General features: G+C 44.9%; 1 protein-coding gene across 4 annotated transcripts in view; it reads right to left on the minus strand.

Moving 5' to 3' along the window:
- Nucleotides 1-15,016, minus strand: part of brip1 (BRCA1 interacting helicase 1) — a 258,015-nt gene that overhangs the window by 196,387 nt on the left and 46,612 nt on the right. For all 4 annotated transcript variants that reach the window (XM_085964698.1, XM_085964697.1, XM_085964696.1 and 1 more), the window contains one exon: nt 12,129-12,416. In XM_085964698.1, the coding sequence (XP_085820824.1) occupies nt 12,129-12,416 (288 nt within the window). The remainder of the gene's footprint in view (nt 1-12,128; nt 12,417-15,016) is intronic.

The raw sequence follows: 15,016 nt of genomic DNA on the forward strand, positions 1-15,016 counted from the left end.
ACTCAAGAGTTCCATCGCTCAAAGTTTCTAACCTTTGGCCAGCAGGTCACCAATGGAGATTAAGCATTTCTCACAGGAAGGGAGGGAGAGGGAACAGCAAAAGTAAGAGTATTTTTATACTAGCACTGTATATATCTGTATTTCAAGAAACGATTATCCGTCAGCTGCCTCGGAGTTTAAGCTGTTAAATCTATCTCCCTTATCAGATCCATGGATCCACAGAAAACTGGGTCTGCAGGTCCGCCACCAGGATACACAAGTTGAATTTAGCAGCACGGACTCAGTCCACCAGAATCCAAACTAAAATTATACCAGTATAAAAGCTGCTAGAGAGAAAGAGTCAACATAGGTAGCATGCATCCGCATGGCTAGCTCAACAGCATCATAGGCAATAAAAACAGAAAATGCTGGAGATACTCAGCAGTTCTGACGAAAGGTCATTGACCTGAAACGTTAACTCTGTTTCTCTCTTCACAGATGCTGCCTGACCTGCTAAGTATCTCCAGCATTTTCTGTTTTTATTTCAGATTTCCAGCATCTGCAGTATTTTCTTTTTGTATTAGCATCATAGGCAGCTCAGAGCAGGTCTTGCTACTCAGTCAAAGTAATGTTTGCCACAGAGAGATTCTAAAGATTTATTAAATAGGGGAAATAAGTATTCCATATCTGGTCCATGCCTTCAACCAAGTGTTAGGATACCAAATTGCCAATACAACTCATCCAAGACCATTAAACAAGTAAATGAAATGTAATCTCATTCCATTCAAAGATGCGGTTTCTAGCTCTCAAACCACATTAGACATACAACCACACAACTGAATCAAAAAAGTTAACTTTTACTTATATTCAAAGTTCTAAATAGGTCAAATTACCAGTCGTCTCAGAATTCACCATGTGGTTCTCATTATAATTGTATTTTATTTTAAACTGATCATAGGAAAATGATGCTTAACTCAGAATGGAATATTTTAGAACTCTACATTACTGAAAGCAAGGGTAAATTTAGAGGTATGTAATACAGTTTCATAATGATGGTTTTTAAAGGACGTGTAAAGGGTAACGGTGCTAATTTAAAGTATTTAAAGTATTTGTTTCAGCATACCCAGACCAATTCTCTGAAAGAAACAGTTCTGGGGCATTTTAACGCTGTCGCCTGCTGAAGACTGATGGCAGAGTGAGAAAGACCATCTATTACAACACTGTAACACAAGCGTTCGGATATAGCTGTCACTAGAAGTGTGATCGCGTATTAAACGTGTCTTTAAACATCCTTTCACTCACAGTCTGTCAGCTATCTATTTATCATCTTACCTCTGTAAGGATAATAGTGTTTCTAAACAGACACACCAATGGTGACAATGTAATTGCTGATCATTACAATTCCAATCTTTCCCCAGGCTGTAGAATGTGTTACATAAATGCTCAGCTATACCCGATGAGCATAAGACTGTTTGTGTCATTCTGACATGAACTATAACACAACTCAATGATTGAGTGGCTGTATTCTTCATGTTAATTGCCACCTGGGGCTGTGGTAACAGGATTGCTTAAAAGGTAAACTGTAACACAAGGTTTGTATTACAACAGTTGACGGTATCTCGCTACAATTCAGTTGTACACAGTGGTCTGCTAGACTCTTCTACCACACCCATTCCCCAAGGAGCTTTGTCCAATAACTCCTCGCCTTTTATTATGTGTAAACGCTAGGTTAAAAGTGTCTATCCCCATCCATGCCAATTTCCATTCTTTAATAAAATTCCAGAAGTCAGTGTATAGGAATTTAAAATGATACCTTACATGAACTTGCTGCAATTAGTTGTACTGTTTATAACAGAACAAGGTACACTCAGTTCTTGTCAATACCATGATCTATTAGCAATTAAATTAGACAAACATGTCAGTAGTAAACAAACTTTACAGGAAATCAACCTTTCTTTAAGTCAACCCATTTAAAAATTATATATACACTTTTGTTTTGCCAAACAGAATATGTAGTCAAAACATGTTATAAAACCAGTCCTGCTGGAAAAGTAATGAATTATAAATCTAAGCAAAAAGAAGTTTACATAGATGGCTCTCGGTCCCAACAAGAATTTTGGGTCACAAAAGCCACAGCCCAAAATTGATTTTTTAATATAAACATTGCAGCTTTGGCAAGGCTGAAAGACAAAGCAGTTAACAAAATTTCCTATCAACTTTCAAACTATTTCTCTAGCTTTACCACAAGAGTTTACTAGCAATCATCATGTACAGAGAACTTGACGGGTGACCACAAAAATTCTATGCCTGTACTACGTCAGCATAATCTACAAAAGTTCATTCTTTCTGTCCCTTTTTTACCCTCATTTATACTTATAACCCCATTGAAGTTAGAGCAGTGTATGAACTAAATGTGATGTCCCAGGACTTCCAAATACAGGTCATTGCATTTATATAGCACCTTTCACAACCTTAGGACATCCCCAAAGTGCTTCACAGGCAATAAAGTACTTTTGAAGTGTAGTCACTATTGTCATTTAGGAAATGGGGCAGCTAATTTGCACACAGCAAGGTCCCACAGCAATGCAATAAATAATCTATTTTTAGTGATGTTGGTTGATGGATAAATATTGGCCAGGTCTCCCACGCTCTTCAAAATAGTTCCGTGGGATCTTTTATATCCACCCGAGATGGCAGACAGGGCCTCGGTTTAACGTCTTATCTGAAAGACGGCACCTCTGAAAGTGAGGCACTGCACTGGAGTGTCCAGCTAGATTTTGTACTCAGGTCTCTGGAACTTCAGACTCAGGCGAGAGTGCTACCACTAAGCCATAGCCTCACCTGTGGCATGGCCAACACATGTCACTTGATCTTTCATTTTCAGGTTCACTTTTTTTTTTAAATGAACTTGTTGTATCTGTGTGTTAATGGAGACACGGAATGCAGGAGCTGGTTTAACAGGTGTTTACTGAACAAAGTCTGGAGGTGAACTAAAAGATACAAGACACTATACAGGCTTATATAGCCCGAGTGGCCACTACCGGCATTACAGTACACAGGGGCTCTTAAAGGCACATACACCACAATTCCTCCCCTTTTAGACAACCAGTACATAACATTTTAAGTAATCATTAATTAACATGTTTACAAGAACAATAATCTACACATTTGCTGCAGTTAATCAATTATAAGTCAGTCTCTCTGGAGGCTTCCTGACTCGGTCCGGATAACGACTCGGTGGTGTACTAGTTTTCGGTGGTGTAGTAGGTTCTTTTGGCAAGGTCGATTCGGCTTGAAGGCCAGTGTCGGTTTCATCTGGTTCCAGTATCACCGGATCGGAGGTAGATACTATGGGTATCTCTGCTTCATCATTAGGCGTAAAGAGTTGTGGTGTAGGTTGTCCCTTTTCGGATGACTCTATGATCTGGTCAGCATGGCGCCTTATTATGCTTTCTCCAATGTCCACGGTATACATCAGCGGTCCTAATCGGGTGCAAATAGTTCCAGGCTGCCATTTTTCGGTACGGTAGTCCCGGGCCAAAACTTGTTGACCTATCTGGAAGGTTCTAGTTGGCCTTTCATTCATGCCTTGAAATTGCCGGTTCTCTACCTCCCTTCTGATGTTTGGCTTGATCAAATCCAGCCGGCATCTTAGTCTTCTATTGAAAAACATCATGGCGGGAGTTTGGTTTGTAACCACGTGTTGCATTCCTGTATGCAAACAAGAAGTTATCTACCTTATGCTGAAGATTTATGTCTTCATTACCCATGGCCTTTATGGCCTTCTTGAAGGTCTGGACAAACCTTTCAGCCAATCCATTGGTGGCGGGATGGTATGGGGCGGACGTGTAGTGCTTAACCCCATTGTTTTTTTGTTTTTTTTAAGAACTTCCTGAATTCTTCGGACACAAATTGCGGTCCATTATCAGAACAGATCTGTTCAGGCAGCCGATTCCTGGCAAATATGGTCCTTAATACTGTGATGGTTTTTTCCGTGGTGGTGGAGGACATCTTTATTACCTCCGGCCACTTGGAGTGTGCATCAACCGCGATTAAGAACATTGAGTCCATAAATGGACCAGCAAAGTCGATGTGTACCCTTTGCCATGGAGATGAGGGCCACTCCCATGGATGTAGAGGGGCTTGTGGTGGGGCGTTCTGGACCTTCTGGCATCCTAGACAGCCCTTGGTCATTTCTTCGCTGTCTCCATCGATACCTGGCCACCACACAAACGCTCTGGCTAGGTTCTTCATTTTCACCACCCAGATGCCCCTCGTGAAGCTCCTTTAGCACTTTATCCTGGAGTTTGGGTGGAATCACCACTCTGGATCCACACATCAAGGTTCCTCGGCACACTGACAGCTGTTCTCTTCTTTGCGAGAATGCTGGCAACAGTGGTTCGCCATGTGCTGGCCATCCCTTCACCGTTAAATCGTAGACTCGTGAGAGAGTCGGGTCATTTCTTGTTTCCTTTTCAATGGTAGAATTTGTTACTGGTAGACATTCCACTATGGTTGAGTGGAACATCTCCACTGGGTCCACTGTAGGTGCCTCTTCTACCGTTGGCAACGGTAGACGCGATAAACCATCAGCATTTCCATGCTGTTTTGATCCTTTGTATTCTATGTCATATTGGTGTGCCCCTAGGAAAAGGGACCACCTCTGTAGCCTTTGCGCTGTCATAATGGGAACGCCCTTTTTAGGGTTGAATATGGAGACGAGGGGTTGATGGTCAGTCAACAAGGTAAATTTTTGTCCATGTAGGTAATGGTTGAATTTCTTCACTCCCCATACCAGGCTGAGTGCTTCCCTGTCGATCTGGGCATAGTTACGCTCAGCTGAGTTCAATGAGCGTGACGCAAAAGCTATCGGCCGCTCCGAGCCATCAGGGAATCTATGCGATAATACCGCTCCTATGCCGTAAGGGGATGCATCGCACGCCAGTCTGATTGGCAGTGATGGGTTGTAATGAGCCAAAACTTCCTTGGACGTGATCAAGCCTTTGCATTTATGGAAGGCACGTTTACAGTCTTCGCTCCATTTCCAATTTACTCCCGTTTGTAGCAGTTCGTTAAGAGGGTGCAGAACAGTTGACAAGTTCGGTAAAAATTTATGATAGTAATTTATCAATCCCAGGAACGACCTTAATTGTGAGACATTTTCAGGTGCTGGGGCTTTTATGACCGCTTCAATTTTTTCAGGTGACTTATGCAACCCTCCTTCGTTAATTATGTGGCCACAATATAATGTTTGTTTCTGGAAAAATTCGCACTTGGGGCGATTTGCTCGTAGGCCCCGTTCTCTCAGCCTCGTGAGCACCTGCTCCAAATTGGCAAGGTGCTCGTTGTCGTTTTCTCCTGTTACAAGGATGTCGTCTAGGTAGCATTGAGTCCCCGGAATCCCTTGCAGGACTTGCTCCATAGCTCTTTGCCAGATAGCTGGAGCTGATACTACTCCGAAAACCAGTCGATTGTACTGGTACAGGCCTTTGTGTGTATTTATCGTGAGATACTTTTTAGAGGCCACCTCAACCTCCATCTGTAGATATGCCTGTGCCAAGTCAATTTTGGTGAAACGTTTCCCTCCGGATAGTGAGGCAAAAATATCTTCTATCCTCGGAAGAGGATACTGTACCATGTGAAGGACCGGGTTTACAGTCACCTTGAAGTCCCCACAGATGCGAATTTTTCTCTGTTCTTCAGCTTTATCATTATTCAACGTTTTCTTCATGACCAGGACGATGGGTGTTGCCCACTCGCTCCAATCTATCTTGGATAACACGCCTGCCTTTTCCAAATTCTCCAGCTCTGCTTCGACTGCTGGACGAATTGCGTATGGCACCGGCCTTGCCTTAAAAAACTTGGGAATTGCCGCATCTTCCACTTTTATTGAGGCGGTGATGCCTTTCAAGGTTCCTAGTTCCTGTTGAAACACTTCTTTGGCGTTGGCCAAGATGTCTTTTAATCGTTCAGGTATGACATCATCATCATTTTTTTTCTTACTGGTCACCGTCAGTGCCTGAATGGAGTGCCAGTCTAAACGTATCTTCCTGATCCATTCACGTCCCAACAGCGGTGGACCACCATCTTGCAGAACGTATAAATACAACTTCTGTATTTCCTTGCCGTTGTATACAACAGGCACCCTTATTTTCCCTCTGGGGTATACTTTCTGCCCCGTATATGTTTTCAAGATAATGGATGTGTCTTTCAAAGGTATATGCGGAAATAGCCGCTCGTAATCCCGTCGACTTATGACAGTCAGAGCTGATCCTGTATCTAGCTCCATTTTAACTGGGGACCCTGCTATCGTGAGGGTAACCCAAATGGTCTGGTAATCTTCTTTGGCAATTACATTATGTAATTTGAGACAGCTTAGTCTCTTGTTTTCGAAGTCGCTATCGCTCTTCTGGTCTTCGGAGCTACTGTCCGTCATCATTTGTACCTTTCTGTACTTTTCCTCATTGATTTTTTTTTTTGTCAGTGGATTTTTTGTTTCCAGATCGGCATACACGTGCAATGTGTCCCATCTTTCCGCATTGCCTGCATGCTTTGTCCTTGAACCAGCAGTCCCTCTGGTCATGGGTGGATCTGCCGCAGTGATAACATCTCTCGAAACTGTGTCATTTCATGGGTGCCGACGTCCTGTGGCTTTTGCTGTATCTCTGCAGCTCCTCTTGCTGCTGCTTCGTATGATACAGCCACACTGAAAGCCTTGTCCAGTGTTAAATCTTTCTCAGAAAGTAGCCTTTTCTGTGTTCCTTCACTTAGGAGACCGCAGACGAATTTGTCTCGAAGAGAATCTGCCAGTCCTGCCCCGAATTGGCAGTGCTTTGACAGCTTTCGTAATTCAGTACGGTAATCAGCGTTACTTTCATTCTTGTGCTGATTCCTCCTGAAGAATTTGAATCGTTCCGCGGTGTTGGGTTTAAGTGCTCCTGAAGGGTATCAACAATCTCTTTAAAATTCTTGTCCATCGGTTTGGCTGGAGTGATTAAGTTTCGTAACAGCCCGTATGTCCTTGCGCCCATTAGATTTAGAAGTACCGATGCCTTTTTATCATCCTCTATTTCATTCGCTGTGCAATATACCTCCACTCTTTCCACATATGTGGTCCAATCCTCTACATCACTATCAAAAGCAGTAATATTGCCAGTCTTAGGCATCCTGAAAAAAAAATGGTGCCTCCCGCGCTTTCCTTTCTTCCCTGCCGAGAAAAAATGGCGCCTCCCGCGCTTTCCCGCCGCTGCCGACAACGCTGTTCTCCACGGTTTTTATTTATACAGATATTTTTAATAGTTGGAGACTCGTTCCCGCCGGACTCTCTGGGGCTTTTCCCTCCCTCTGCTTGGTCCGAATGCCAACCTGCTTTGCAGCGCTGGCCGTCTCCCGAGTGCTCCACCCTCCGTCTCTGTTTGCCTCCGCCTTCGCCGATCGAGCCCCAGCCCGCCGCCCAGGAAGGATTATTGCAGTACCTGCCACCAGCCCGGCTAGCTGGTGAAAACAGAGTTTTTCCTTTTTTTTTTCTTCGACCTTCGTCTGAGGAATCGATCTCCTTGAGGTGCTGCCAAATTGCAGGTAAGTCCGTTTCCAATTCGTCGCCACTGTTGTATCCGTGTGTTAATGGAGACACGGAATGCAGGAGCTGGTTTAACAGGTGTTTACTGAACAAAGTCTGGAGGTGAACTAAAAGATACAAGACACTATACAGGCTTATATAGCCTGAGTGGCCACTACCGGCATTACAGTACACAGGGGCTCTTAAAGGCACATACACCACAGAACTTATTGAGCTTTTGTATAGAATATAATGCACAAAATCCTTCCAACAGACATGTACAATTAGCAGGTTCATGGGCTCTGCCAGACCGAGGCATAGGATACAAGAGCGGGGGGGGGGGGGTTATGCTTGAACTGTATAAAACACTAGCTAGGCTACAGCTAGAGTACTGCGTGCAGTTCTGCTCACCACATTACAGGAAGGATGTGATCACACTAGTGAGGGTACAGAGGAGATTTATGAGGATGTTGCCAGGACTGGAGAATTTTAGCTATGAGGAAAGATTGGATAGGCTGAGGTTGTTTTCTTTGCAACACAGGAAGCTGAGGGGAGACTTAATTGAGGTGTATAAAATTATGAGGGGCCTAAATAGAGTGGCTAGGAAGAACCTATTTCCCTTAGCATACAGGTCAATAACCAGGGGCATGGATTTAAAGTAATTGGTAGAAGGATTAGGGGAGTTGAGGAGAATTTTTTTCACCCAGAGGGTGGTGGGGGTCTGGAACTCACTGCCTGAGAGTGGTAGAGGCAGAAACCCTCACCGCATGTAAAAAGTACTTGGATATGCACCTGAAGTCTCGTAACCTACAAGGATACGGACCAAGAGCTAGAAAGTGGGGTACGGCTGAACAGTTCTTTTTTGGCCAAATGTCCTCCTTCTGTGCCGTAAATTTCTATGATTCTATTCTATGAATTATCACAGATAAAACATCCATGATAGAAGTCTCGGAAACTTCCCCATGACTCCTACTCAAGGTGATCACATGAAAACTTCTGTATATCTAACATTTCAATCTAAATTAGTCAGACCGGTTCACTTGCATTCCACAGGTGACATTCCCATGGTCCAAACAGGACTGAAACAATAGTATTCGAACAGTCTATAGTAAAAACAGTGGTTTGCACATAGGTACCAATGATATTATGGATAAAAGGTCTGTTCTTTTACAGGAGAACTACCATTAGCTAATCAGCAAATTCAAGAATTGAGGTGCCGGAGTCATGGCCTAAGGCCTGTTACCTGTATTTACTGAATGAATGGTTGAAGGATCTGTGCTAGGAGAGGCTCAACTTTGTGGACAAATGGAGAACATTCTCTGGTAAAGCTAAGTTTTTCACTTGAACTGGTTGGGAGCTCAGAGGTTGGCCCAGAATTGTGAAGTAACAGGAGTCATTTTCAGTTTTATTGCTGGGCAAAAATCAGGCGATAGCAGCCCATTTTCTTTTCCAGTCCAGGTCGCTATCACCTGTTTCTTGCACGGCAATAAAAGTGAAAATTACCCTCAGCTATTTAAAGACCTTTCAACTAATTGGGACTGGGGCTGTACTAGTTGACTGAATGTAGATCGCGGAGGACAAGCAGCCAGAGTACAGCGGTTATCAATACTACAGTTTCAGTTGGATTTGAACATAAGCATTGGAATAAAGAGGGTTCAAAAGCAGTAAGCTGAAAATGTTTTTATGTTAACGCTAGAAGTATTAAAAAATATACTAAAACTACAATCACATGCAGCTATAAACAGCTTAGATATTATAGGTATTGCTGAGATATGGCTCTATTTTGAGTCAAGGCCAGTGGAGTGATTTGAGCATGTTCCCAACACCACAAGAACAAATACCTGTACAATCCACCCTCGGAATGAGGAGTGAACCACTAAATCAAAACAAGTAACCGGTCAACTATAAATGAGTGCGAAAGTGCAAAATGGAAATTTTATTCTCCATCAATGTCCTGTGGTGCCCACAAAGGTTTCAGAGGAGCAGTTCAGCAAGAATAGCTGACTCCTCAATCAGGAGAGAGTTATGCTGGAAGCAACCAAGCTTCAGGCTTTTACCACTTCTCAATAAAAGACAGGCAGTACAGCAGAGATATTCCTCGCAGACGGGTTCAGAAGAGCTGCTCGTCACAGTTCAAACATAAGAACATAAGAAATAGGAGCAGGAGTAGGCCATTTGGCCCCTCGAGCCTGCTCCGCCATTCAATAAGATTATGGCTGATCTGATCTTGGCCTCAACTCCAATTCCCTGCCCGCTCCCCATAACCCTTGACTCCATTATTGTTCAAAAATCTGTCTAGCTTCACCTTAAATATATTCAATGACCCAGCCTCCACAGCTCTCTGGGGTAGAGAATTCCACAGATTCACGACACTCAGAAGAAATTCTTCCTCATCTCCGTTTTAAATGGGCGACCCCTTATTCTTAAACTATGCCCCCTAGTTCTAGATTTCCCCACGAGGGGAAACGTCCTCTCTGCATCTACCTTGTCAAGCCCCCTAAGCATCTTATATGTTTCAGTAAGATCACCTCTCATTCTTCTATGCTCCAATGAGTACAGGCCCAACCTGCTCAACCTTACTTCATAAGACAACCCCTTCATCTCAGGAATCAACCTAGTAAACCTTCTCTGAAGTGCCTCCAATGCAAATATATCCCTCCTTAAATAAGGAGACCAAAACTGTAAGCAGTACTCCAGGTGTGGTCTCACCAATACCCTGTACAGTTGTAGCAGGACTTCCTTACTTTTATACTCCATTCCCTTTGCAATAAAGGCCAACATTCCATTTGCCTTCCAAATTACTTGCTGTACCTGCATGCTAACTTGTTGTGTTTCATGTACAAGGACCCCCTATACTGCAGCATTTTGTAATCTCGCTCCATTTAAATAATAATTTGTTTTTTTATTTTTTCCCACCACACTGCCAGCACACACCACTTCAGAGGATCCTCAACGTAAAAGGTATCTCTGCAGAGGCTGAAGGCAAAAAAATGGCCACCTGGGTGTGCACGCACACCAGTGCCTGACCACTCTCTCCAATAAGGACACTCAGAACTCTGACAGAGACCTAGTGCTTCCCTTTGTCCCTGAAGAAATCAGTGTCTTCTGGCTCCTGCAGATCAAAATGACAAGCCAATATCAAAGCATGGCAGCCTTCCAGGTGGTTTATGACTAACACTCTGCCCCTGAAGGAAAACACTCAGCAATTCTGTCAACATCCAAGACGAGCGGTGGCTTTTGTCTCCAGTTCTATCCAATTTGTGAGCCAGACATTCTCTGCAGGGTTCAGGTAAACAGATACAACAGATATGTGGTGCTCCAGCTAAAAGCAGAGATCTTCCAACAGGGCACCTACCTGCCACTAGTCTACAAACAATTCAAAGCACCTATCTCAGTTGATTCTCGCAGAGGTTGCTGCAGAGCACAATTGCCGACACTCACGCATCCTCTGCAAATCAGAGGGATCCTTCACCACGAGAAGCAAGTCATCAGCATAAACCGAAAGAACTGCCTCCATGTCTAGCTCGCACATCAGATAGGTGCTCTGAACTGTTAGTGGGCAAGTAAAATAGCAGGTTAATACTTCAAAATCTGATTTAACTAAATATTGCCATTTCCTGCGATTCTGCCACAAGTGTTTCAGCAGTACAAACAGAAAATTAGAATAATCAGGACATATCCATTGCTATCAAATTATAATTGAACAGTTTTAAAGTGGTTACAAGCAAAATTAATATTCCCCTCAACTTTATTTTAAAATTCAGTGATCATCAATACGATTGTTTCAAAGTTTCTGTTGTTAGATCCAGTTTTTCAAAATTAAATTATTTCTGTCTGTCCATCGCAACCACAATAACCAAAATTTGTTTGTCCGTGCTTCCATTTGTGGCTATGGAGGCAGATTCCTAAATGACATCTAAAATAAATGCATACAACATGAATACTCCATCAGCCCCTGCATGGCAGACAGAAGTATAACTATTTGAGACTGAGCAGTGGTAGCTTCCATTAATCAAGGGTCAAAATGAAGCAGCTGAGTTTCCAATATGACTGAATTACTGAACAGACATACAACTAAAAGATTGCATTTTTGATGAGCAATGACATTGAGCAAACCATCTGCAGTTTCCAGCTCCAGTTGGTAGCTTAGAAGATTGTGCAAGAAAGGAGACTGTCCAAGATATCTTAAGGGGGCAGCACGGTGGCATAAGTGGTTAGCACTGTTGCCTCACAGCGCCAGGGACCCGGGTTCGAATCCGGCCTCGGGTGACTGTCTGTGTGGAGTTTGCACATTCTCCCCGTGTTTGTGTGGGTTTCCTCCGGGTGTTCCGGTTTCCTCCCACAGTCCAAAAATGTGCGGGTTAGGTTGATTGGCTATGATAAATTGACCTTAGTGTTAGGGGGATTAAATACGTGGGGTTACGGGGATAGGGTGGGATATGTGTTGGTGTAGGGGTTACAGGGATCGGGTGGGATATGTGTCGGTGCAGGCTCGATGGGCCGAAATGGCCTCTATCTGCACTGTGGGGTTTCTGTGATTCTGTGAATCACACCTATGGTTAATAAACAGAACTGAGTAAATATTACTTGCATCTTTTCCTTCTAGTAGCTCCTTGCATTTCTCATTCCTGTTGTAGCTACTCGAGACCTCAGGGTGGACACAGGTGTGATCTCTGCTGGACAGGATGGTCATCCGAACATATGAGTAAGAGGTACGCCGCAGTTCATGAGTGACTTGTTTTATCTGCTTGTGCGTGCGAGTGCCAAAAAATATTTTTGGGACTTGTGGTTTCCCATTATTCTTCTCTTTTGCACCACCTTCATCTTTTCCACTTGTCTTTGAACTAGTGCAAATACACAGGGTACAGGGGATAGGCACCTGCAAGGAAAAGTAAGCAAACAATTTAATACCACTGCATTTATTTGAAATAACTTGTAGCACTAAACTGTGACTATTGCGCTACAGTTTACATTTTAATCATATTTTAAATATAATTGTCATTTTGTTTATGTCGTTTTGTACTACATTCACCAGCCACATGTGAAACTATGTTAATTGTATAAATAGAAAGAAAAGCAGTGCAAACCAAGATATAGCTGGTAATTAATTCACAGTATTTGAGAATTTAGAAGAAGCAAGTGACCAAAGGCTAGCCCCTACTCCTACACTTTATACAGATCAATATCTACCAAAGAGTTACTGCACTACTCTTGATGAGGAGTCTGTTAGACTGTATTATAAAAATCTGGTATAATAGATAAGGGCGAACCAGTGGATGTGGTGTATTTGGACTTTCAGAAGGCTTTCGATAAGGTCCCGCATAAGAGATTAGCGTGCAAAGTTAAAGCACATGGGATTGGGGGTAAGGTACTGACTTGGATAGAGAACTGGTTGGCAGGCAGGAAGCAAAGAGTTGGAATAAACAGGTCTTTTTCCAAGTGGCAGGCAGTGACTAGTGGGGTACCACAGGGATCGGTGCTAGTGCCCCAGCTATTCACAATATATATAATATTGTAGCGGTACCACCGAGTGCCCCTTACTTACCGTACATAATTCCCTTTAACGTAACGATGTATATATGCGGTTTGCCTGTGCGGGGCGTTCCCCCTTTGGGAGCGCGGGCGAACGCGATGACGCGGGTAAACGCGATGACGTCACGTCGCACATCACGTGGCCACCCCAAGCGCGGGCAAACGCGATGACATCACGCCGCACATCACGTGACCGCCCAAGCGCTGGAAAACGCGATGACGTCATGACGCAATCCCCGGGACTGATCAGTCAGTCCTCGTGGCGTCTCCGTCTGGTTAAGACCTACTTAATGGCTCTCCTGTACCAATCTCAGCCAGCTGTTAGAATTCAATTATTCTTGCATTAAAGAACTATTTGATTGTTCTCCTGGAGTCGACCTCGATTATTTGCTAGGCATTCGTCCAACACCTACAATTGGTGAACCCAAGTACCTACAATTGGTGACCAACGACGTGAGGACGGGAGCTCATCAATACCTACATTGGTGACCCCGTTTTTCGTGAACGTTTTTCACGAAAGCAGCGCAGCCGGACCCCGATTTTTCGTGAACATTTTTCACGAAAGAAGCTACAGCCGTTTCGCTCAGCTACCGCAACACTGGGAGCAACAATCGCCCTCGTGCTTTATTCTGGTAGAAGCCCCGTTCGCCCTGTGCAACATCGATACGGCGCAGACCACGTACCTGGATACGGTCTCCGTTTTCGACAGCTCTACCGAATTTCGGAGCGTCAGCCTCTTCGACAACCCCATGGCGGAACAGCAAGTATAACACCCTCACAGCGCGGGTGCAGCACGTTTTCGGGCTCACAGGATCGGAGCGCGCCCCGGCGGAGCGGCCACGAGGACTCAGTCCTCGCAAACCACCCCTCGCAACCCACGAGGCCTCACCCCTCGCAACCCACGAGGACTCGCCCCTCACAATCCACGAGGATTCCTCCCTCGCGAACCACGAGGACCCATCCCTCGCAAACCACGAAGATTCGCCCCTCGCAAACCACGAGGACCCATCCCCCGCCGATGCCGCACCAGCCCGTCAGCCTGCTGGTCTGTTTCTTCCACCACGCTTTTCGGCGCGAAGGCGAAGCGTTGCCGCCCTCCCGGCAGTTTTCCCCCTAAATCAACAACAACTAAAAGCGTTGCCGCCCTCCCGGCAGTTTTCCCCCTAAATCAACAATAACAAGAAGCGTTGCCGCCCTCCCGGTTTTCCCCCTAAATCAACAACAACTAGAAGCGTTGCCGCCCTCCCGGCAGTTTTCCCCCTAAATCAACAACAACTAGAAGCGTTGCCGCCCTCTCTACAGTTTTCCCCTTAACAAAAGCAAACATCTACTGACGCTGCGATCATCGAGGACGGGTCCAACGGGCATCCCGCGGCCGCGATCGGCCACGCGAACATTGCTGTCACCACTGATCACCGATCAACGCAGCATCGGGTCACTCTCGTCTGCGTTCCCAACTGCCGAAGAGTTCGCTGATCAACGCAGCAACGGTTCACTCTCTTGTGTTATCGTAGTAGCACTACGGCACGCACCGTTCCGTGCGTTCCCAACTGCCGAAGAGTTCGCTCGCCTGTCGGCGAGTTCACCGACCTGCCAAGACCCACGTTTATTTCCGCCTGGATCGCTCACCCGTTCGGCATTCCTGCAGATTTCGTCAGACTGGGGACCTTCTTCCAACAATGACAGAGCCATGGTCCGCGTCTGCCCAACCTGCCAGTCACTATGACGCGGCCAGCTGTTTTGCCCCGGCACCCGCTTCGAACCACGGGCTGCAGAGGTCACACGCTTCCATGGTCCTTCACAGGGCTGAATACGTTTTATTCACCATTACACACATCGGGATCCGCTCAAGACCCCATCTACCGGACCACATATTTGGACCTCGCCCGCCAAGTTGAGACAGCACGACTGCCGAGACCACCGACCACCCATCGTCGTTCCGGCAGC

The sequence above is a fragment of the Somniosus microcephalus genome, chromosome 22 (assembly GCF_052327205.1).
Source record: "Somniosus microcephalus isolate GS21.2 chromosome 22, FLI_Smic_1.0, whole genome shotgun sequence".
NCBI classification, from domain to species: Eukaryota; Metazoa; Chordata; class Chondrichthyes; order Squaliformes; family Somniosidae; genus Somniosus; species Somniosus microcephalus.